Source organism: Schistocerca nitens, chromosome 9 (genome assembly GCF_023898315.1).
Source record: "Schistocerca nitens isolate TAMUIC-IGC-003100 chromosome 9, iqSchNite1.1, whole genome shotgun sequence".
Lineage (NCBI taxonomy): Eukaryota > Metazoa > Arthropoda > Insecta > Orthoptera > Acrididae > Schistocerca > Schistocerca nitens.
In genome coordinates, this window is record NC_064622.1 from 395,741,146 (window position 1) to 395,764,547 (window position 23,402).

General features: G+C 45.3%; 1 protein-coding gene across 1 annotated transcript in view; it reads left to right on the plus strand.

Annotated features, from left to right (window-relative positions):
- Window positions 1–200: 200 nt before the first annotated feature.
- The window catches only part of LOC126203276 (leucine-rich repeat-containing protein 15-like), a 123,479-nt gene continuing 100,277 nt past the window's right edge, over window positions 201–23,402 (plus strand). The window contains exon 1 of the mRNA XM_049937532.1: window positions 201–332. Within this exon, the coding sequence (XP_049793489.1) occupies window positions 328–332 (5 nt within the window). The 5' untranslated portion in view covers window positions 201–327. The remainder of the gene's footprint in view (window positions 333–23,402) is intronic.

Genomic DNA, 23,402 nt, shown 5'->3' on the forward strand with positions numbered 1-23,402 from the left:
AGATGTAGTTTCAACACGCCCTGCGAACTTACTTTGCAAAACGTCATAAAGGATCAGGTAGTTATCGAGTGTAGATACAGGAACCTATACGAAAGGCAACAGTTTTAACTCCTGCCGGCAGCGAGAGCTTATCGGAAAAATTCCGAAATACAGATAATTACAGGCTAATACAGAATACGCAGATTTCTGTGATTCACGGAAGAACAGTCAGCGGCGACGTTAAACAGGCGACAGCCGCAACGTCGTTATCTGGGCGTGAGCTGCAGATAAGCAGATATCGGGGGCAGCTGGCCACAGTCTGCTCCAGGTAACCGAACAACTCCAACCATGAGGTGAGTCCAGCGTATAGCTTCTGTTGTATAACATCTCTGCTGTTGCAAATCACGGATGTCGCTACTCATGAAAGCTAATTCGTTGCCCCATGAGTGGCTACATCTGCTCTACACTGCTATCCTGCGCTCATTCGCGTGGTGCGTCGCACAACTCTTCCAAATATAGCACCAGTCGTCCTTTCTTGATACGTACAAAGAGTGTTGGTGATTATTTAACACATGTAAGCAACGTTGTTGACTGGGGGAGAAATCTCTACTGTGCTAGCAAAAAGGTTCTTCCCTTTATTATTTAGCACTAATTTATTGCGATACGTTTTTGTTTTTCTAGCTGATACTGCGCAGCTGTACTGCGCAGCTGAGTCTCTAGGAGTGGTTCAGCCTATCGGTGAACACACGTTCGGTTGACGTCAGTTTTGTGTATTCTGTGAAGCTGCAAACCTGAGTGGAAAAAAACCTGAATTGTTTCATAGATAGAAAACGAATTACAAAGCCCACAAAATCATGTTCGTCGAATAACACAACGCATACGCCAAAAGTTCTTTGCTAAATAGCCATTAGAGATGTTAAAGTTAGTGTTGTGACCCATTCCCCTTACCACGCAGAGATTGATTCAAATTTTATCAGCGATTTTGTCGGCTGAAGTTCAAAATAATTTATGGCGTAGGTTGTAACACTACTTCAGTCTACATAATACAAACTTAGAAATTATTTTCTGTTTGCTTTGGTTGACATTCTTCTGTATTTTAGAAAAGACTATGTGTTATAGGTTATCTCACAAACAGGATTTCGAAATATGAGCCATTTTCAGGTAATGATGTACGGGCTATGGTAAAATTGCGCAATATTTAGACTTAGTTCGATATGGTTATTATACGAAATGTGACGTCATCCTTTGATACAAACGACGAGATAATTTTTCTTATACAGATGAATTGAAATATAGCGTACCTCACACTGCACGAATTGTCCAAAAACACACGTCGTTCAAAATGTACTTTTTTTACGGATACATGTCATAGTTCGAAGCCCACTTCATTAGTTTAACTACGCTCGCCGATAAGTAACAACATATTTACAGAATACACTTTGAACAGTGTGTTTCATATCAATAGCTTTCAATTAACTTTCGGGAAATAACCGTAACCGGCCGCTGTGGCCGAGTGGTTCTAGGCTCTTCAGTCTGGAACTGCACTGCTGCTACGGTCGCAGGTTCGAATCCTGCCTCGGGCATGGATGTGTGTGATGTCCTTAGGTTAGTTAGGTTTAAGTAGTTCTAAGTCTAGGAGACTGATGACCTCAGATGTCCATAGTGCTCAGAGTCATTTGAACCATTTTTGAAATAATCGTAAAATTTTTGCGTTTGTGTTTTTCATTCATATTTTCCGGAAAATCAAGAAATCGATGTAATCAAACGAATTCTGTCCTGTGCCATCAACGTATTACAGTGCCTCGGCGCGGGTGACAACGGTTTCCTCGATCATCTCATCTTCGCTCACTTCCTCCACCGAACGCACTTTGTTCACTATATTCGCGTCACTTGAGTCCACGAACACCGGTTTATTGGCATCGCTTTTTAACCACTCGCGGATGATTCATCACACACGTGTTCGCAGCCTGAAATTTGTTTCGCAATATCGGTCAGACGAGTGGTAATATCACATTCCTCACCACTATTACCTTCAAAGCCATTTCCAGCTGAGGACGTTGCAATTTTCTTTCACGAGCAAGATAATAGTGGTGTCTTCACATTGTACAAAGCTTTGCAAATACAGTGAACTGCATCGATACATTCATAGATTTCCAGAAACTGCAGATGTCTGAATCTTCTTGCGCAAACTATTTCATGAGATCCGTATTTCATCGCCTCCGCCATCTAACTTTGGTCCAGTAACGCAAAGAAGAAGGTACTTCACAAACAAGCACATATTTCGCAGGATGACGAAATGCGTTGCCCTTTCAGAGAACACCTCATTAAAAAAAAAAAAAAAAATCGCCCAATGATGCACGGACATCTTCAAATCGAATAAACCCCAACTTGGTTATCGGGAACTTGATGTACACGAATATGGTTGAAAACGAGGTCGGTGCTCTTTTGACAGTAAAGAATATGTATTGGCCCACATTATGGTGAGTTATCATACTGAAAATAATAAATACCATAATCGAGATCGCGAAATGATTAAATTCGTAACCGTCCATGACGAACATATTTCTAAAACTCAGTACTTGGCTGTCGGATGCATTCAAACTCAACAGCATCTATGAGTGTACATCTGCATCTATAAGCGGGTATACAGGGTGATTTTTTCCACCGTGTACAAACTCTAGGGGGTGATCGACGAGAGGATATGGAGCAAAAAAGGTCTAATGAACTTATATCCGGAAATGCATGGTTTCCATGTTAGAGACCATTTATTCAATCATACTTTGTTACAGAGACCGCGGTCTAATGCGCGCTGCACCACACAGCTACGGTTATAGTATGCGTCGTTTCCTCCTAGAGGGTGGTACTGTTCCTCATACGTCATGCCCTAGCGCCCTCTCCTGTCATAGTAATTGGTAACGGTGTGTCCGTTTCACATCGCTTGCTGGCTCACCTTGTAGCGGATGTGATAAGTCGCTGTACACAACAGCTCCGTATTCGAATCGAGAGCTTGCTGACACGGTGTTTACTTACAGAAAGTCAAATTGCAACGGGCGGCGGGCAGCAAGGTTGTATTACGAGACCTATCTCCGCCGACAATACCCATAGTATTCAATGTTTGCAGCAGAGTTTCACCGTTCGCCTGAGACAGGGTCGTTTCAAGAAGTAGGAAATCATGAAGGACGCACCCAAAATGTTAGGACACCAGACTTGGAGGAAAATGTGATGAACACTGTGGAAGGCGACCGCCCGTGTCAGTACCATGTAGCTGGTCTGCCAGTATAGGGTAAGCCAGACGACCATGTGGAACATTCTCCATGGCAACTGTTACTACCCTTATCACTTAAAGCGTGTGCAGGTCTTACCAGCGACAGACTTTCCACGTCTGGAGTTGTTTTGTCACAGGGTCTTCGTCAGGCAACCACGCTTCCGGGATTTTTGCCATCTATCCTATTCACAGATGAGGCCAGCTTTACGTGGAGTAGTACCTTCAACGATTATAACAGTCATCTGTGGGATAGTATGCATAACCTTCATGGTATGGTGACGGCGAATCATCAGCATTAGCGTAGCCGGAATGTGTGGGCCGGCATAATTGGCGACCGCTATTCGTCCACGAGACTCAGAGGGCCATTGACACGGGTTCACAGGTAGATGCTGTGTTTCTTGACTTCCGCAAGGCGTTCGATACAGTTCCCCACAGTCGTTTAATGAACAAAGTAAGAGCATATGGACTATCAGACAAATTGTGTGATTGGATTGAAGAGTTCCTAGATAACAGAACGCAGCATGTCATTCTCAATGGAGAGAAGTCTTCCGAATGAAGAGTGATTTCAGGTGTGCCGCAGGGTAGTGTCATAGGACCGTTGCTATTCACAATATACATAAATGACCTTGTGGATGATATCGGAAGTTCACTGAGGCTTTTTGCAGATGATGCTGTGGTGTATCGAGAGGTTGTAACAATGGAAAATTGTACTGAAATGCAGGAGGATCTGCAGCGAATTGACGCATGGTGCAGGGAATGGCAACTGAATCTCAATGTAGACAAGTGTAATGTGCTGCGAATACATAGGAAGATAGATCCCTTATCATTTAGCTACAAAATAGCAGGTCAGCAACTGGAAGCAGTTAATTCCATAAATTATCTAGGAGTACGCATTAGGAGTGATTTAAAATGGAATGATCATATAAAGTTGATCGTCGGTAAAGCAGATGCCAGACTGAGATTCATTGGAAGAATCCTAAGGAAATGCAATCCGAAAACAAAGGAAGTAGGTTACAGTACACTTGTTCGCTCACTGCTTGAATACTGCTCAGCAGTGTGGGATCCGTACCAGATAGGGTTGATAGAAGAGATAGAGAAGATCCAACGAAGAGCAGCGCGCTTCGTTACAGGATCATTTAGTAATCGCGAAAGCGTTACGGAGATGATAGATAAACTCCAGTGGAAGACTCTGCGGGAGAGACGCTCAGTAGCTCGGTACGGGCTTTTGTTAAAGTTTCGAGAACATACCTTCACCGATGATTCAAGCAGTATATTGCTCCCTCCTACGTATATCTCGCGAAGAGACCATGAGGATAAAATCAGAGAGATTAGAGCCCACACAGAAGCATACCGACAATCCTTCTTTCCACGAACGATACGAGACTGGAATAGAAGGGAGAACCGATAGAGGTACTCAGGGTACCCTCCGCCACACACCGTCAGGTGGCTTGCGGAGTATGGATGTAGATGTAGATGTAGATGTAGATGTAGACCGTATTTTGGGACCAGTCTTCCTCCGACGTCGCCTAACAGACCGGAACTATTGGCGTTTCTTGCGGGTGACTTTGCGTCCCCTGCTGGAAGAAGTGCCATTGATGATTCGAAGGATTATGTGGCTGCTACGTGATGGTGCTCCAGCCCACTTCGCTGTTAATTTCCGGACGCATCACAGTCGTGTCTTCCCTGTTTGGACCGGACGAGGGAATCCAGTTGCATAGCCTGTTCATTCACTGGATCTCAGCCTGTGCGATTTCTGGTTATGGGGCCACTCAAAAGTATCGTGTATGCATAATCCATTCCAGATGTGGAACAGCGTATTCATGCTGTCTTTGACACTGTTTGGTTGAAGCCTGAACGTTGTGAACGTGTGACACAGAACATGCTACGGTGTGTACACGCATGCATTGAGGCACATGGAAGCCATTTTCAACATATACGGTAACTGTGGCTGCATGGTACAGAGCGTATTAGACCGCAGTCTCTGTAACAATATATGATAGAATAAATGGTCTCTAGCATGGAGACCATGCAGTTCCGGACTAGGCCCTTTTTGTTCCGTGTCCTCCAATTGATCAACCCTTGAGTTTGTACACGATGGAAGGAGTCTTCCTGTATGAGAACCGACATGTAAGTGATCAGTGTAGCATTCATGTCTTTGTGACGTGTGCACGGTAAATGCGGAAGCGTGAACTATGACGACGTTATTACTAAATGCGTCCGAAAATGGCCAACGCACTGTTATTTTTTTCTTGGTTGCTGAAGGTCAAACTCCGGTAACCATCCATTGGAGAATGAAGAATGTGTATGGGACAGGATGCCTATCCAAAACCAAAACTGCGACGAGTGGTGCTGTTTCTTCGTGATAACGCACGTCCATATCGCAAATGTCGTAACGTAGAAGTTACGCCGACTCAAGTGGGAGGCACTTGAGCACCCGCCCTACAGGCTCGATTTCTCCTCGTACGATTACCACGCCTTTGGTCCCTTAAAAAAGAGAATTAACGGTCGACGATTCTTGTAGGACGATGATGTGCAGCAGGCAGTTGCAGACTTCATCACGCTGAAAGGCACAGTGTTTTACCAAACGGATATCTTCAACCTGGTGGGATGATTGGCCTCAATGCTCATGGCAGTAATGGACTGTACGGCCTTCCAACGGAAACTCTTCGATCATCCCATATATAGGGTACGGCAAATACAAGTGGTCCGTAGCACAGAGTTCCACGGTACGAGGCGACTTTTTTTAAGTAAGGTCCGTTTTGCTGTAGACACTAGTAGTTCGCGCGCATACCGCAACGAGCGCGTGCGTCGTGTAGCAGCATGCCTCGGGAACAACTGTGCTCAATTTCAGCTCTGTAGCTAACCTGTACGGTTCTGTTCTGAGCTTTTAAAATGTTTAAGACTATCAACTCCCCCGCCGTGTTTGAGATTCGCTCATGATACGGTTTTTGTCAGCAAGGAACGTGTCTGCTGCAGAAATTCATCGACAGATTTTCGAAGTGTACGGCGACACTGCTATGAGTGAAAGCAAAGCGCGTAAGTGGGTACGAGAATTCAAAGATGGCCGTGACAATGTCCATGATGAGGACCACTCCAATCGCCCTTCTTTGATTACAGACGATTTGGTGGTTTCACTTGAAGCGAGGATTCGTGAAAACAGGCGCTTCACAATAACAGGTATCTCAAACGAATTTCCTGACGTGTCGAGATCAATGCTTTACAACATTGTTTCTGAACAGCTAAAGTTTAGGAAACTGTGCTCCTGTTGGGTCCCGAAACTCCTGACAGAGAACTACTAAAACCAAAGATTTGAGTGTGCGATGAAGTTCTTGACTCGTTATCACGAAGAAGGTGACTGCTTCTTGAGTCAGATCGTAACTGGATCCGAAACATGGGTTTCGCATATCACGCCCGAATCGAAGCAACAGAGCATGGAATGGAAACACACACACTCGGCTGTAAAGATGAAGGCCAAACAGACTATGTCCCAACACAAAACCATGACGTCGGTGTTTTGGGATAGGAATGGTGTTTTGTTGGTCGACTTCATGCAACGAGGAACCACTATCAATTCAGAAGTATACTGCCAAACCCTGAGAAAGCTACGCAGAGCGATTGAAAACAAAAGACGCAGCATGCTTACAAAGGGAATTGTCCTTCTCCGTGACAATGCAAGACCTCACACTGCAGGTCAGACCCGCGATTTATTGGACAGTTTTGGCTGGGAAGTTTCAGACCAACCACCCTACAGTCCTGATCTTACACAGAGCTATTACCATCTGTTCCTCCACCTCAAACAACACCTCAGTGGCAACCGTTACAATGATGACTGCGGCAAGTTTTTATCAAGAGGGTATTTTAAAATTGGTTGAGAAGTATGCTACGTCTTTGAACAAACTTGGCTACTATGTCGAAAAATAGAGTGAAGTACACTACTGGTCATTAAAATTACTACACCAAGAAGAAATGCAGATGATAAACGGATATTCATTGGACAAATATATTATACTAGAACTGACATGTCATTACATTTTCACGCAATTTGGGTGCATAGATCCTGAGAAATCAGTACCCAGAACAGCCAAATCTGGCAGTAATAACGGCCTTGATACGCTTGGGCATTGAGTCACAGAGCTTTGATGGCATGTACAGGTACAGCTGCCCATGCAGCTTCAACACGATACCACAGTTTATCAAGAGTAGTGACTGGCGTATTGAGACGAGCTAGTTGCTCGGCCACCATTGACCAGAAGTTTTCAATTGGAGAGAGATCTGGAGAATGTGCTGGCCAGGGCAGCAGTCGAACATTTTCTGCGTCCAGAAAGGCCAGTACAGGACCTGCAACATGCGGTCGTGCATTATCCTGCTGAAATGCAGGGTTTCGCAGGGATCGAATGAAGGGTAGCGTCACGGGTCGTAACACATCTGAAATGTAACGTCCACTGTTCAAAGTGCCGTCAATGCAAACAGGAGGTGACCGAGACGTGTAACCAATGGCACCCCATACCACCACGCCGGGTGATACGCCAGTATGGCGATGACGAATACACGCTTCCAATATGCGTTCACCGCGATGTCGCCAAACACGGATGCGACCATCGTGATGCTGTAAACAGAACCTTGATTCATCCGAAAAAATGACGTTTTGCCATTCGTGCACCCAGGTTCGTCGTTGAGTACACCATCTCCCGCGCTCCTGTCTGTGATGCAGTGTCAAGGGTAACCGCAGCCACGGTCTCCGAGCTGATAGTCCATGCTCCTGTAAACGTCGTCGAACTGTTCGTGCAGATGGTTGTTGTCTTGCAAACGTCCCCATCTGTTGACTCAGGGATCGAGACGTGGCTGCACGATCCGTTACAGTCATGCGGATAAGATGCCTGTCATCTCGACTGCTAGTGATAGGAGGCCACTGGGATCCAGCACGGCGTTCCGTATTACCCTCCTGAACCCACCGATTCCATATTGTGCCAACAGTCATTGGATCTCGATCAACGCGAGCAGCAATGTCGCGATAAGATAAACCGAAATAGCGATAGGCTACAATCCGACCTTTATCAAAGTCGAAAACGTCATGGTACGCATTTCTCCTCCTTACACGAGGCATCACAACAACGTTTCACCAGGCAAGGCCGGTCAGCTGCTGTTTGTGTATGAGAAATCGGTTGGAAACTTTCCTCATGTCAGCACGTTGTAGGTGTCGCCACCGGTGCCAACCTTGTGTGAATCCTCTGAAAAGGTAATCATTTGCATTTCACAGCATCTTATTCCTGTCGGTTAAATTTCGCGTCTGTAGCACGTCATCTTCGTGGTATAGCAATTTTAATAGCCAGTAGTGTATGTACTTTATGAAAATAAACTTACTTTTTTGAAATAACCCTGCGTTGTGTACTTATGTTCAGACGGTCCTTACTTAAAAAACACCCTTGTACATAGGAACCCAGCAGAGGAAAGGAAATACAGTACTAACCTGACTACGGCACATATTGAAAGTGACTGTCATTCATCTGGCACTAGCCAGCAAATCATTGAAGGCGGATCGAAGTTGGACCGCTGGAATTGCTGCAGTCTCGTCCGAAATGTTCTGCTGCAGTTCTTGAAGTCAGGGTTCTTGCAATACACCTTAGACTTGAGGGCTCCCCACACAATGTAATCGCACACTGACAGATCAGGCGATCTGGGAGGCCAGCTATGGCTGCGACCAGACTGACCTCTGCTAACAACGCTGTCAGGCGTGAAGACTGTGTATATGTGCTCCAAGTCTGAGACAGCTGTATGGGCAGTTGCTCCATACTGTTGGAAGTAACTATTGACCTTTTCCTCCTCCGTTAATGCCGCCACAAAGGGTTTCTAAATGTTGGCAATGTAATGCGCCAAAGTCACCGTCTGATGAAAGAAGATGGAACGAATAACGCGGCTTGCAGACACTGCACAGCATGCTTCAACTTTATGTTCATGCAATGGTGTTTTGTCGAAGTTATGCAGATTCTCCGCTGCCCAGAACCTGTGATTCTGTGAGTTGACATAACCACTCAGGTGAAACCAGGCTTCACCAGACATAAAGAACAGATCCATGTCCAAGACATTTATTGTTATATCAACGAACAGCCACTCACAACAGTGGAGGCGCTGAGAAGCATCTGATGGTTTTAATGCATGAGCAACAGACACCGAGTAGGGATGCATGTGCAGGTCCAGGTGGGGTATTCATCCGCATGATCGACGAGATTTGCCGGTTTCTTGCGACAGGTGTCGGGTTGGTTTGGTAGGACTCTGAAGTATTTTCTGGTGAACTGCAACCACATTTTCTGGTGTGCGAGTATATTTCGAAATGTTTTTTGGCATGTTCAAAACAGATCCACTCTGGTGCCAGTTTTGGACCGAACACCGCAAGGTACTCTTTTCTGGCACTTTGACACCATTAAACTTCTGAGCAAACAACTGATCGCACCGTTGCCACGACTTTCTTGTCATGTAACGGTTCACAACAAACACCCGCTGCTCCACTGTGAGCACCATCGTTCCATTTGCACTGCTCCACTCAAACTGACACAGCCTGCTCTGCTCTCTGAATCGGTGCGGATCACGTGGAGGGTGTCCACATGGTGTGCACGTCACAGGGTGTAGTTAAATGCATACATGCACGTCCAATCGTATCCACTCGTCCAATCCACTTTTATTTGTCCCCACTCTGTATATGATTGATCCGCAATTCACACTTAAGGATTCATTCTCAACCATTCCAGTCTCGAATAGCTCGTGAGTAAAATTAACATCTAAATATTCCTGTGCGAGTTCTGATTCCTTTTATTTTATCACTATGATCATTTCTCCCTATCTTTTGGCTTTCGAAGTAGAACGTTGGTGTCTGTAATTACGTGAAAAGATCTCGCCACAAAGAAAAACGTTTCTATCACAATGATGGCCACCCTACGCGTCTATCATATCCGTGACACTTGAAACTTCCCCTTTGAATGTAAAGAAAGACTGTGCTGCTAAACTTCTACGTTATTTGATACAGAAACAGCTGAGTAAAACTGAATGTTCTCAGACAGTTTTCTCTTTACTTATTCTGATCATTTCTAAACTGACACACAATATTTTAGCGCAACGCAATCGGACTTTTAATAATCCCCACAAAAGAATAGCCCTTTATGAATCACTTATCTTCGTTACTCGAACTACTGCAATACAGCGAGTGCCAATACTGCCAGCTAAATAAAAGATTCTAACTACTGAAGGCACTAACTACTGATAGGTATATAGTTAGCAAATGAAAGATTTTGATAGACAACAAACAATGTATTTACCTTAATAGTGTTCAAAAGTCATAATTTGTATATAAATTCTTTACATCTATTTTGACAAATTTCCTTTTTCTGACTGACACACGTCCAGATCGTCCGCATATACACTCCTGGAAATGGAAAAAAGAACACATTGACACCGGTGTGTCAGACCCACCATACTTGCTCCGGACACTGCGAGAGGGCTGTACAAGCAAAGATCACACGCACGGCACAGCGGACACACCAGGAACCGCGTTTTTGGCCGTCGAATGGCGCTAGCTGCGCAGCATTTGTGCACCGCCGCCGTCAGTGTCAGCCAGTTTGCCGTGGCATACGGAGCTCCATCGCAGTCTTTAACACTGGTAGCATGCCGCGACAGCGTGGACGTGAACCGTATGTGCAGTTGACGGACTTTGAGCGAGGGCGTATAGTGGGCATGCGGGAGGCCGGGTGGACGTACCGCCGAATTGCTCAACACGTGGGGCGTGAGGTCTCCACAGTACATCGATGTTGTCGCCAGTGGTCGGCGGAAGGTGCACGTGCCCGTCGACCTGGGACCGGACCGCAGCGACGCACGGATGCACGCCAAGACCGTAGGATCCTACGCAGTGCCGTAGGGGACCGCACCGCCACTTCCCAGCAAATTAGGGACACTGTTGCTCCTGGGGTATCGGCGAGGACCATTCGCAACCGTCTCCATGAAGCTGGGCTACGGTCCCGCACACCGTTAGGCCGTCTTCCGCTCACGCCCCAACATCGTGCAGCCCGCCTCCAGTGGTGTCGCGACAGGCGTGAATGGAGGGACGAATGGAGACGTGTCGTCTTCAGCGATGAGAGTCGCTTCTGCCTTGGTGCCAATGATGGTCGTATGCGTGTTTGGCGCCGTGCAGGTGAGCGCCACAATCAGGACTGCATACGACCGAGGCACACAGGTCCAACACCCGGCATCAGGGTGTGGGGAGCGATCTCCTACACTGGCCGTACACCACTGGTGATCGTCGAGGGGACACTGAATAGTGCACGGTACATCCAAACCGTCATCGAACCCATCGTTCTACCATTCCTAGACCGGCAAGGGAACTTGCTGTTCCAACAGGACAATGCACGTCCGCATGTATCCCGTGCCACCCAACGTGCTCTAGAAGGTGTAAGTCAACTACCCTGGCCAGCAAGATCTCCGGATCTGTCCCCCATTGAGCTTGTTTGGGACTGGATGAAGCGTCGTCTCACGCGGTCTGCACGTCCAGCACGAACGCTGGTCCAACTGAGGCGCCAGGTGGAAATGGCATGGCAAGCCGTTCCACAGGACTACATCCAGCATCTCTACGATCGTCTCCATGGGAGAATAGCAGCCTGCATTGCTGCGAAAGGTGGATATACACTGTACTAGTGCCGACATTGTGCATGCTCTGTTGCCTGTGTCTATGTGCCTGTGGTTCTGTCAGTGTGATCATGTGATGTATCTGACCCCAGGAATGTGTCAATAAAGTTTCCCCTTCCTGGGACAATGAATTCACGGTGTTCTTATTTCAATTTCCAGGAGTGTATTAACATCTCAAAACTCTGGCATCTCTCTCCCCACATCCACCATTGCTGGCGGCTCATCTCCAACTGCCCAACGCTACACGCTGTTCACATCCAACTTCCCAACACTACACTAACGAACAATCGAACGAGTCCAACCTTTCAGAGACTGCACACAGCGCAGTCAGCGATTTTAATACAGATCGCTACGTGGCGTCGCCAACATAAAAACCTAAACAGCCTACTTACACACTCTCTCACTTAATTTCATGATATTACAAAACGAATTGCATGTCTTTGAACGCCTTCCATGTCCTCCACTAATACTATCTGGTAAGGATCCAATAGCGCGCAGTAGTACTCCAGAAGAAACCTATTACTTACTAAAGTCGATGATTATAGAAACTGGAAACTCGGATATTTACTATTTTGTCCTATTTATTGGATTAATAACGGAAAACTTGTTGTTGGACCGCCGGCCGGTCTGGCCGAGCGGTTATAGGCGCTTCAGTCTGGCACCGCGCGACCGCTACGGTCGCAGGTTCGAATCCTGCCTCGGGCATGGATGTGTGTGATGTCCTTAGGTTAGTTAGGTTTAAGTAGTTCGAAGTTCTAGGGGACTGATGACCTCAGAAGTTAAGTCCCATAGTGCTCAGAGCCATTAGAACCATTTGTTGTTGGACCACGTGTATAATGCAGATAAAAGCTCTTTGTTAGCAGTCACCTTAACAGCAGATTATTCAAGTAGGGCTGGTAACGCGACACAAATTCCCGTTTTCACTCCGTGTTATCTGACTGAAAATCTGGATCGCACCAAATGACGGGTTTGCATAGTCTAATGGTATGACTATTGCTCTAAAAAAGCTGGAAATCGATGTTCCAGTCCTGGTCGTGACACAAGTATCTAATCGTCTGTCGATATGTACGTAAGTTACATAATGATTGAGGGGGAAGATCACAGGGCATAGCACTGAGACGATCAAGGAAGCACCCAAAGAGGGAGCGAACGTGAAGAGATTGTGTTCACTCTGTGGTTCTTTTACAAAAGTGTTGTCTGTTGCGAAGTCACATACGAAGGCTGACCAAACATTCTGTGCTGGTAGACGACAAGAGGATCGTGCATCCACAGCTGACACTTCACGAAAATTACATATCTCATTCCTCATTTGCCATTCACGTGATGGAAATCCTTGGTTTGGCTTAGGTATTTTTCCTACATTTCAGCTTAGGTTAGATGAAACACAATCTGATTGCCATTCATTTGTGACCGATGTAGAAATACATAACCTTTTACGAGGGTTGCCCAGAAAGTAATGAATCGCATTTTTTTCTTCAGCAATTCTTTATTGAAAATAATGAGAATTACACACACGAAAGAATGGTGTTTTATCTACACACCCTACCTCCAGCGCGAAACAAGGCCGTGTATGCCCTGTCGGTACCAATTCCCGTCCTGGTGGCGGAGCCAGTGTGCACTCTATGAATCATCTCCTCATCGTCCACAAAATGTCTTCCACGAATGGCATCCTTTAATGGCGAGTGACAACATCAGCTCGGTGCAACATGTCAGCTGTGACAGACGTAGATGGTCTCCCCGACTACTGTGAATTGTGAAGCTCTGTCGAATCGCCTTCTGATGACCTCATCCTCCGTGCTCAGCGACTAACTGTACCTCTGTCGACAGCAGATGCTCCACGGACTTTGCACAAGCGTTTGTTAATATTCCCCACAGGTTCTTTCTGTGCAGTGAGAAATTCAATGACGACACGTTACTTGTAACGTATATCACATGCAGGCGCCATTTTGAAACCGTCCTGCAGCTACGCTATCTGTGGGAAGTGACGGAAACTTGGCGCGGTCATTCGAGAGACTTTCAATAATACGAGTACATACGTAGCGTTTCGCATTCGTAGCATTGTTTTCGGCTGAGAAAAAAAATGCGATGCCTCACTTTCTGGGCAACCCTAGTATTAAAACGCCGTTTAATAATGTACATCTTTTCTCATTGTGCCCTGAACGTTTTATGGTTATGGGATAATACGTGTCGATACAAGGCTGTGAAACGCTGTGGCCAACAAGTTATTGAATAGAATTCAACCAGTAAACCTAAGATTCCTTAAAGCATCGAACTTCCACGAATAAAACGCCTTCAAACATCTGATTAATTTAAAAATGGGGTAATGTTTTAAATATTTGACATTAAGCAAGTAAACGACAAAAAAATTTAGGAAAGATTTGAAATTATGCTTAAAATGTTTATTGGGAATCGCTAAATGCTCTCATTATAAAACATTGGATGAATATGCTATGGGTAACCTGCCCTTCATTTGAAATAAAAGCATGTTTTTCATTCATCTCAATGTTTATTACGTCGTATCTCCTGAACCATGTATCGTACAATGATACACTACTGGCCATTAAAATTGCTAGACCAAGAAGAAATGCAGATGATAAACAGGTACTCATTGGACAAATACATTATACTGCAATTGACATGTGATTACATTTTCACGCAATTTGGGTGCATAGATCCTGAGAAATCAGTACCCAGAACAACCACCTCTCGCCGTAATAAAGGCCTTGATACGCCTGGGCATTGAGTCAAACAGAGCTTGGATGGCGTGTACAGGTACAGCTGCCCATGCAGCTTCAACACGATACCACAGTTCATCAAGAGTAGTGACTGGCGTATTGTGACGAGCCACTTGCTCGGCCACCATTGACCAGACGTTTTCAGTTGGTGAGAGATCTGAATAACGTGCTGGCCAGGGCAGCAGTCGAACATTTTCTGTATCCAAAAAGGCCCGTACAGGACCTGCAACATGCGGTCGTGCATTATCCTGCTGAAACGTAGGGTTTCGCTGGGATCGAATGAAGCGTAGAGCTACGGGTCGTAACACATCTAAAATTTAACGTCCACTGTTCAAAGTGCCGTCAATGCAAACAAGAGGTGACCGAGACGTGTAACCAATGGCACCCCATATCATCCCGCCGGGTGATACGCCAGTATGGCGATGACGAATACACGCTTCCAATGTGCGTTCACCGCGATGTCGCCAAACGCGGATGCGACCATCATGATGCTGTAAACAGAACCTTGATTCATCCGAAAAAATGACGTTTGGCCATTCGTGCACCCATGTTCGTCGTTGAGTACAACATCGCACGCGCTCCTGTCTGTGATGCAGCGTCAAGGGTAACCGCAGCCATGGTCTCCGAGCTGATAGTCCATGCTGCTGTAAACGTCGTCGAACTGTTCGTGCAGATGGTTGTTGTCTTGAAAACATCCCCACCTGTTGACTCAGGGATCGAGACATGGCTGCACGATCCGTTATAGCCATGCGGATAAGATGCCTGTCATCTCGAGTGCTAGTGATACGAGGCCGTTGGGATCCAGCACAGCGTTCCGTATTACCCTCCTGAACCCACCGATTCCATATTCTGCTAACAGTCATTGGATCTCGACCAACGCGAGCAGCAATGTCGCGATAAGATAAACCGAAATAGCGATAGGCTACAATCCGACCTTTATCAAAGTCGGAAACGTGATGGTACGCATCACATCAACGTTTCACCAGGCAACGTCGGTCAATTGCTGTTTGTGTATGCGAAATCGGTTGGAAACTTTCCGCATGTCTGTACGTTGTAGGCGTCGCCACCGGCGCCAAGCTTGTGTGAATGCTCTGAAAAGGTAATCATTTGCATATCACAGCATCTTCTTCCTGTCGGTTAAATTTCGCGTCTGTGGCACGTCATCTTCGTGGTGTAGCAATTTTAATGGCCAGTAGTGTATTTTTGCAGGGGCAATCAGTAATTTATGTAGACACTGTCTGCAAATTGTGTTACAAATAGAGATGCCAGTAAACAAATAATAAATTAAAACGTCATGCCTGATGTGGAAGTTGTACTGCGCGCCACTTAAATTCGAAATTAGTTTTTTTAGGCACATAAATGTCTATGACGTCATATCTCCGGATCCGTGTGCCGTACAACGATATAATGTTGCAGGTACATTCAGTGGTAAATGTTGATACTGTCAGTAAACTGTGTTGGTAGTGGAGTCCGTAGAAAAGATATAAAAAATTAAAACGTAATGTCTGATGTTGTACATTCACCGCGTTAAGAGCGAAAATGTAGTAAACCGTAAGCTTTTTTCATTTTATCATTTTGTGGCAACCATTAGCGGGAAAAAAGTTTCGAAACGGTTTAAAATTATGTGTAAAGTTCGTAGGAAGTCGCTAAGCGGTTTCATTCCCCAATACTGTTTGAATAAAAACCGGGTATTTGCGCACGGACAGTTACCCTGGCTCAAGACAAACACACAATTTGTAACTGTATAACTCTTAATGAGTAGGTTATGGCAGCTTTTTAACTTTTTGAATTCTCTCGGTAACTATGCGGAATACTGGAAATCAAACTTTTGTTGCCCCTGAAAACCGCTACTTAGACAACCTTCAAATAGTACTGGATTCCGGGTTGCAGCATAGTCACTAAATAAATAAATGTCGCGTGACTAGGGCATGCCGTCGGGTAGACCGTTCGCCGGGTGTAAGTCTTTCGATTTGACGCCATTTTGGCGACTTGCGCGTCGATGGGGATGAAATGATGATCATTAGGACAACACAACACCCAGTCCCTGTGCGTAGAAAATCTCCGACCCATCCGGGAATCGAACACGGGCGCTTAGAATTGACATCCTGCCGCGCTGACCACTTTTTTTTCTTTTTTTTTTTTTTTTGATCTCATTATTTTAGCATTCGTTCGTTGCATATTCTCGGGGCGGACGTCGTAAGACACCCGTTTAAGGTCGTCGTTGATCGATTAACTCAGTTTTTTTGTTACAAAAGGCAGTTAAACCTCTGACCGAACACGCTGAGCTACCGTGCCGGCTGCCCACTCAGCTACCGGGGGCAGACAGTATAGGGAACATTCCCATGTGTGGTCTTAATGAAACTTGGAGGGTGTGTAGACAGGGACAAATAATGCAACATGCATTTTTTTATTTGTATCCAGTTCCACTTTTAAGAGAGAAAATACACACCGAAAAGCATTTTTGCATGTTTAGAGGGGATATTTCGAAACGATGATGTATAAAAATGTTTTTCATGTAGAAGTTGATACGTAATTAACAGTCTTGAAAACTGTATAGGCCGGCCGAAGTGGCCGTGCGGTTAAAGGCGCTGCAGTCTGGAACCGCAAGACCGCTACGGTCGCAGGTTCGAATCCTGCCTCGGGCATGGATGTTTGTGATGTCCTTAGGTTAGTTAGGTTTAACTAGTTCTAAGTTCTAGGGGACTAATGACCTCAGAAGTTGAGTCCCATAGTGCTCAGAGCCATTTGAACCATTTTGAAAAACTGTATAACCAGCTTTTGTAATAATTTGGATACCCCACCAACATTTATGAATTTGGAAAAATGAAAACTTATGTTACAACATAAATTAAAGAAGCTTTCAAGCCACATACATCCATGTGTAATAAAGTTAGCTTATGAAACATCATTTTTGGAAAATAAGCTGTACACAATGTGGCGGCGGTATATTTTCAACATTCCTAATTAAAATATCCAAATACTCATTATTATTCCAATTATTTATCTTACTTACACATTCTAAGACAAAAAACACACACCACGAAGGAATTATCCGAATGGGGTGGAAACTAGTAGATGTGATGTACATGTATAGACAAATGATTACAATTTGAGAAAAACTGGGTGATTAATTCAAGAGAAAGAGCTTCACGAATTGAGCAAGACAATAACGCACTTGTCCACCTCTGATCCTATGCAAGCAGTTGTTCGGCTTGGCACTGGTTGACAGAGTTGTTGGACGACCTCCTGGGGGGATACAGTGCCAAATTCTGTCCTTCTCTTCTGTTGTAGTTGTCCCAGAGTCCACGATTCACATCCATACAATGTAGTGCCCCAATCGTACAATCACACAAATTTCTTTCTCAAATTATGGCGAATGTTTGACACTAGTGGCCTTGTTTTGGCCAGCGCCAGTGCTCTTTTTGTTGGCTGAGCTACTTTTTATGTCCTCTTCAACATGTTCATTAAAAGTTAATTTGATTCCAAGGCAACATGTTTCATGACTGAAGGCAGCAAAAAGGCAACATTCACGAGAACCATGTCCGTCATCTTCGCTGTTATGGAGTATACTGCCTGTAAACTGGAATGGCTGCCATTACTGGTAGTAAAACTGTTGGCAGTACGTGGTGACACGCCCGAAAAATCGGAGCTATTCTCATTTCCATAGAGTAATGTAATTTGGTGCGTGCAGCGACCGTTTACTACTCATCCACGATATTATTGCACTTGGACTGCGGTGGCCGTTACCGAAAACGTGCGGTGTCATTACAGTAAACAGGTTTTTTTGATTGTTACACACACTGTGTAAGTCCTAATAGCTTTACTAGCAACTTGTCAGGTCGTTAAAGCAGTTAAGAACATTCCGATAGCCTTAAAGCGCGCAGGTAAACATACGACCCGACCGAAGCGCTCTCCGTCCTAGATGCAATAATACAGAGGGGTCCAAAAAAATGTATCCACTGTTTAAAAGTCCATAACTGGCAAACTAATTGAAGGAGTTGTCTCGTCTTTGGTAGTGTAAGTTCAGGCAAGCGCCGCACAAGCGTTGTACTGCGTTGTTTTGTTTTGTCAGATGACAGTCGCCAGATACTCAGTGTTTTGTTCTTAGTTGCACTTAGTTACTCGAGTAAACACGGCTGGCGCAAGGCTTATATTCGATGAAAGGACGTCAGTTTTGAAGTGGTATTTGAAGTACGAAAACATTAATGAGGTTCAAAGGGAATGGCGAAATGAGCATCGAACAGAGCCACCGACACGTTTGACGATTCGTCGCATTCGAGACAAATTTGATGCCGAAGGCTGTGTTAAAGATGTACACAAACAACGATCTGGACGACTTGTAACAGTAACAAGTCCAGCTAACTCCCGTCGTGTGTTACAATAATTCACTCGCTCACCACAGATGTCTGTGAGACAGTGTGTCCGTGAAATTGGAGTGAGTCGCTCAAGTGTTCGGCGAATTTTGAAGACAGCAAAGTGGAAGTGCTACATCCCACGATTGCTGCACGCAATGAACGAGGACGACCCAGATCGTAGAACGGAGTACTGCGAGTGGTTTACTAACATAGTGCGCAACGATGAAGAGTTTGCAGAGATGATTGTGTGGTCTCATGAGGCACGGTTCAAACTCAGTGGTACAGTAAATCGCCACAATTGCATCTACTGGGCCGCCGAAAATCCGAACGTCCATGTAGACAAAGCCGTGAATTTGCCAGGAGTAAATGCGTGGTGTGGGTTGTCTTACCGGAGCTTGATTGGGCCATTCTTCTTTGACGGTACAGTTACGGGTGAGGTGTACCTTCAGAAGCTTCAGACATCCATTTTCCATGCCATCCGAGACTTGTAAGGAGACGGAAGGGTTTACTTTCAACAAGATGGTGCCCCAGCCCACTACCAAAATCGTGTTAGGGCGTATCTCGACGAAAATCTATCAGGAAGATGGATAGGCCGTAGAGGTGCTGTGGAGTATCCACCACGTTCCCCAGACCTCTCGTCTTTTACCTGTGGGGAACACTAAAGGACGTCGTTTATTGACAAAAGCCACGCACATTGGATGAACTTCGAGAATCCATCGTACATTCATGTGCAAATATCCAACTGAACACGTTGCAGTCAGCAGTTCGTGCTGCAGTTCGGCGGCATCGTTTGTGTGTGGATGTCAATGGTGACCATTTCCAACACCTACAGTAATATCTTTAAGTTGGACTTTAAGCTACACTTTCACCAAAAATGAGACAACTCCGTCAATTAGCTTGCAAGTTCTGGAATTTTAAATAGTGGATACATTTTTTTTTGGACCCCTCTGTATTGTGGTTGATAATTTTAGGGAGTCAGGCTCACTTGTCAGTTTCCAGTACGTCAGTTTGTTCGAAACGGCGAGGCAGCTGCCTGACAGTGTAGTTTCGGCAATCTAACGTACATATTTTTTATTATCGCTGCGAGTCACGCTTTAGATGGTTCAGTAGAGCTTAGCCATCGTATTGGAACGACATAACAGCAACACCTGACACCAACAGCGTAACAGCTGATACAATACAATGCGTTACGGACTCTGGCTCTCTCTTTCCTGGAACACGTGTTACAGAAACTACTGTGCTGTAACGCCTTACAGTTACAGTACGTACTGCGCATCAAACATTAATGCAACTTATAGCGTCGGAATCTTTTATGTGAGGAAAATTGAAGTCCACAAGTAAATAAACAAAGTAGAAGGGACTCAAACTCGAAGTTCCAGAAGTTGAGCGTGCGTCACAGGATGCAATCAGTAACACGTGATAACGCCTTGAACAAGTTCCGAGTGTTCACGCGATATAGGTCACTGCAACACATACTTTTTTCTTTTTTTGTTGGGGTCATCAGTCTTCTGAGTGGCTCCATGCGTCTCGCCGCTAAGTCCTCTCTAGTGGCAACCTCTTCATCTCAGGGTAGCTCTTGCATCCTATGTCCCCAGTTATTTGTCGGATGTATTTCAATCTCCGTATTCCTATTCAGTTTTTACCTTCTGCAGCTCTCTCGAGTACCATGGGAGGTGTTCCCTGATACCATAACACGTTTCCTATAATTCTGTCTCTTTTTGTCAGTTTTTTCTTGTGTTCTTTCCTTCGGCGATTCTGCAGAGAACTACCTCATCAGTGCACCTAATGTTCAACATCCTTCTATATCTGCACGTTTCAAATGCTTCGGTTCTCTTCCGGTCCCACCGGTGTGGCCGAGCGGTTCTAGGCGCTACAGTCTGGAACCGCGAGACCGCTACGGTCGCAGGTTCGAATCCTGCCTCGGGCACGGATGTGTGTGATGTCCTTAGGTTTAAGTAGTCTTAAGTTCTAGGGGACTGATGATCTCAGAAATTAAGTCCCATAGTGCTTAGAGCCATTTGAGTCATTTTCTCTTCCGGTTGCCGCACAGTCGTTGATTCACTACCATACAATGCTGTGCTCGAAACTTACATTCTCAGAATTGTCTTCCTCAGATTAAGGCAGACATGTGATACCAGCAGACTCCTCTTGGCAGGAATACCCTCTTTGCCTGTGCTGATCTGCTTCTTATGTCCTTGCTTAGAACGCACAGATATCCAGACCAAATGTTTCCGCGTCTAGCAGCCCGTCGTCAAACACCGCTGACAAAGTCCCATGGGAGTACTGAAGGGCGAGACGACGAATTCGACAGAGCCAATGGACTGGTGCGCATTCTTAACCAGAGCCCAGCGGCAGTGGCCGTGAGAAGATGGCGGCTTTAGCTGCGGTCACAGCGGCACCGACTTCGGTTGACCCCGCCAACGACCGACGTCGGCAGAAGACGGCCGATCTTTTCAAATCAGTACGCCACTACGTGCGCGGACACAATGCAGCCGGTCTCTTCGCCAGAACGTACAGACTTCGGGTGACAATCGGTGAAATTCAGAACAGTTTTGTTTTCTTCACGGCCTTGGCGCAGTGGTAACACCGGTCCCAGTCAGATCACCGAAATTAAGCGCTGTCGGGCTGGGCTAGCACTTGGGTGGGTGACCATCCGGTTTGTCCAGTGCTGTTGGCAAGCGGGGAGCGCTCAGCCCTTGTGAGGAAAACTGAGTAGCTACCCGACTGAGAAGTAGCGGCTCCTGTCTCGCAAACTGACACACGGCAGGGAGAGCGGTGTGCTGACCTCATACCCCTCCATATCCGCATCCAGTGACGCCTGTGGATGACACGGCGACCGGTCGCTACCGTTGGGCCTGCATAGCCTATTCGGGCGGAGTTTTGTTTTCTACGGTCGAAACGGCCAACGTTCTCAGACACGAAGCACGGACTGAGAGAAGCTGAAAAGTTTAGTCCAAGAATAGAGTAGTCTGCGGCATAATCGGATTGTAGCTCGGAATATATGGGCTCAAATCGCAACTTTAATGGAAACCACAAGTACGAAAATTTTTATCGGATGTTTCAAGTGTATTTTTATTAAAAATGAAATTCTTCCCGCTTACTTCGCTACTAGTTTCGACGTTGCGTCAACGCCATCACTTTGATGAAATCAGTTGTGTGTGGCTCAGTGTAGAAGTCCGCGGTGAGATCAACACGTGCTCCACCTGCATCCAAACTGAATCCTAGATTTCGTGTTGCTCTTTGCAGCAGAGATTTCGCAGCTGCTACTAACGCAGTGGCGGACCGCATCCAACCAGACAAAAAAAAAAAAAAAAAAAAAAAATTTCCTTAAACTGATCGTCTGGAATTCTCAACATGGATGGTTCAAATGGCTCTGAGCACTATGGGACTTAACTTCTGAGGTCATCAGTCCCCTAGAACTTAGAACTACTTAAACTTAACTAACCTAAGGACATCACACACATCTATGCCCGAGGCAGGATTCGAACCTGCGACCGTAGCGGTCGCGCGGTTCCAGACTCTAGCGCCTAGAACCGCTCGGTCACTCCGGCCGGCAATTCTCAACATCAGCAGCCTTAAAAGGTAACCCATATTAGTTGCGAGAACATTTTCACAAGGAAAAATTAGAGCTGCATGTCAAACACCAGAAATCTGAATTGGAAAGAAACTAGCTAGAACCATTTACTAGTAAAGAAAACATGTTCGTCTTGCAGCAAAAATTACTTAAGAGAGAGATTAAAAGTTTTTCTTCTGCAAGGTTTCTTGTTACAATGCTTTTGTTAGCTCTCATTTATTATCGAAACAGAATGGTAGTATATTACATATTACGGCGTGTAGTGATACTGTAGTCGTTTTCTCAATGTATTTTTCCAAGGCAAATTATCGTTTGAACATAAATACCTTGTCTATGGGGCATGCAAAGAGCAGTATCCTCTGTATAAATGTATCATCCAAAAATGAAGCATTCACAATACAGTTACTTGATAGATAACTGCCAACACATGCATATCTTGACTACACCGTAACTGATACAAAAGTCATGAACATATAACTGCATTTAGTTTCTGAACTATCTGCAAAAATATAAAACAAATAATGTTTGAGGTACACTTTCTATCTAGTACTCGATTTGAAATTGCGTAGTCTAGCATGAAAACACCTATAAAACACTGGAAATTAAAAGCTCTTTCAAGCCTTCCTTACCTTCTTTCATTTGTTTATCTGTTGCAACGATGCACTAAACGCAAGTAAACGAGTGAGAAAAGTACGCAGCAGCCTAGAAAAATGAACATTAACTGCGAAACGAAGTGAAACAATAATGAAATTCATTGGCACAGCCCTTCTCAGCTCTTTCAAACATTTTCAGATGAATAAAGCACATCGATATGTCACGATTTGAAT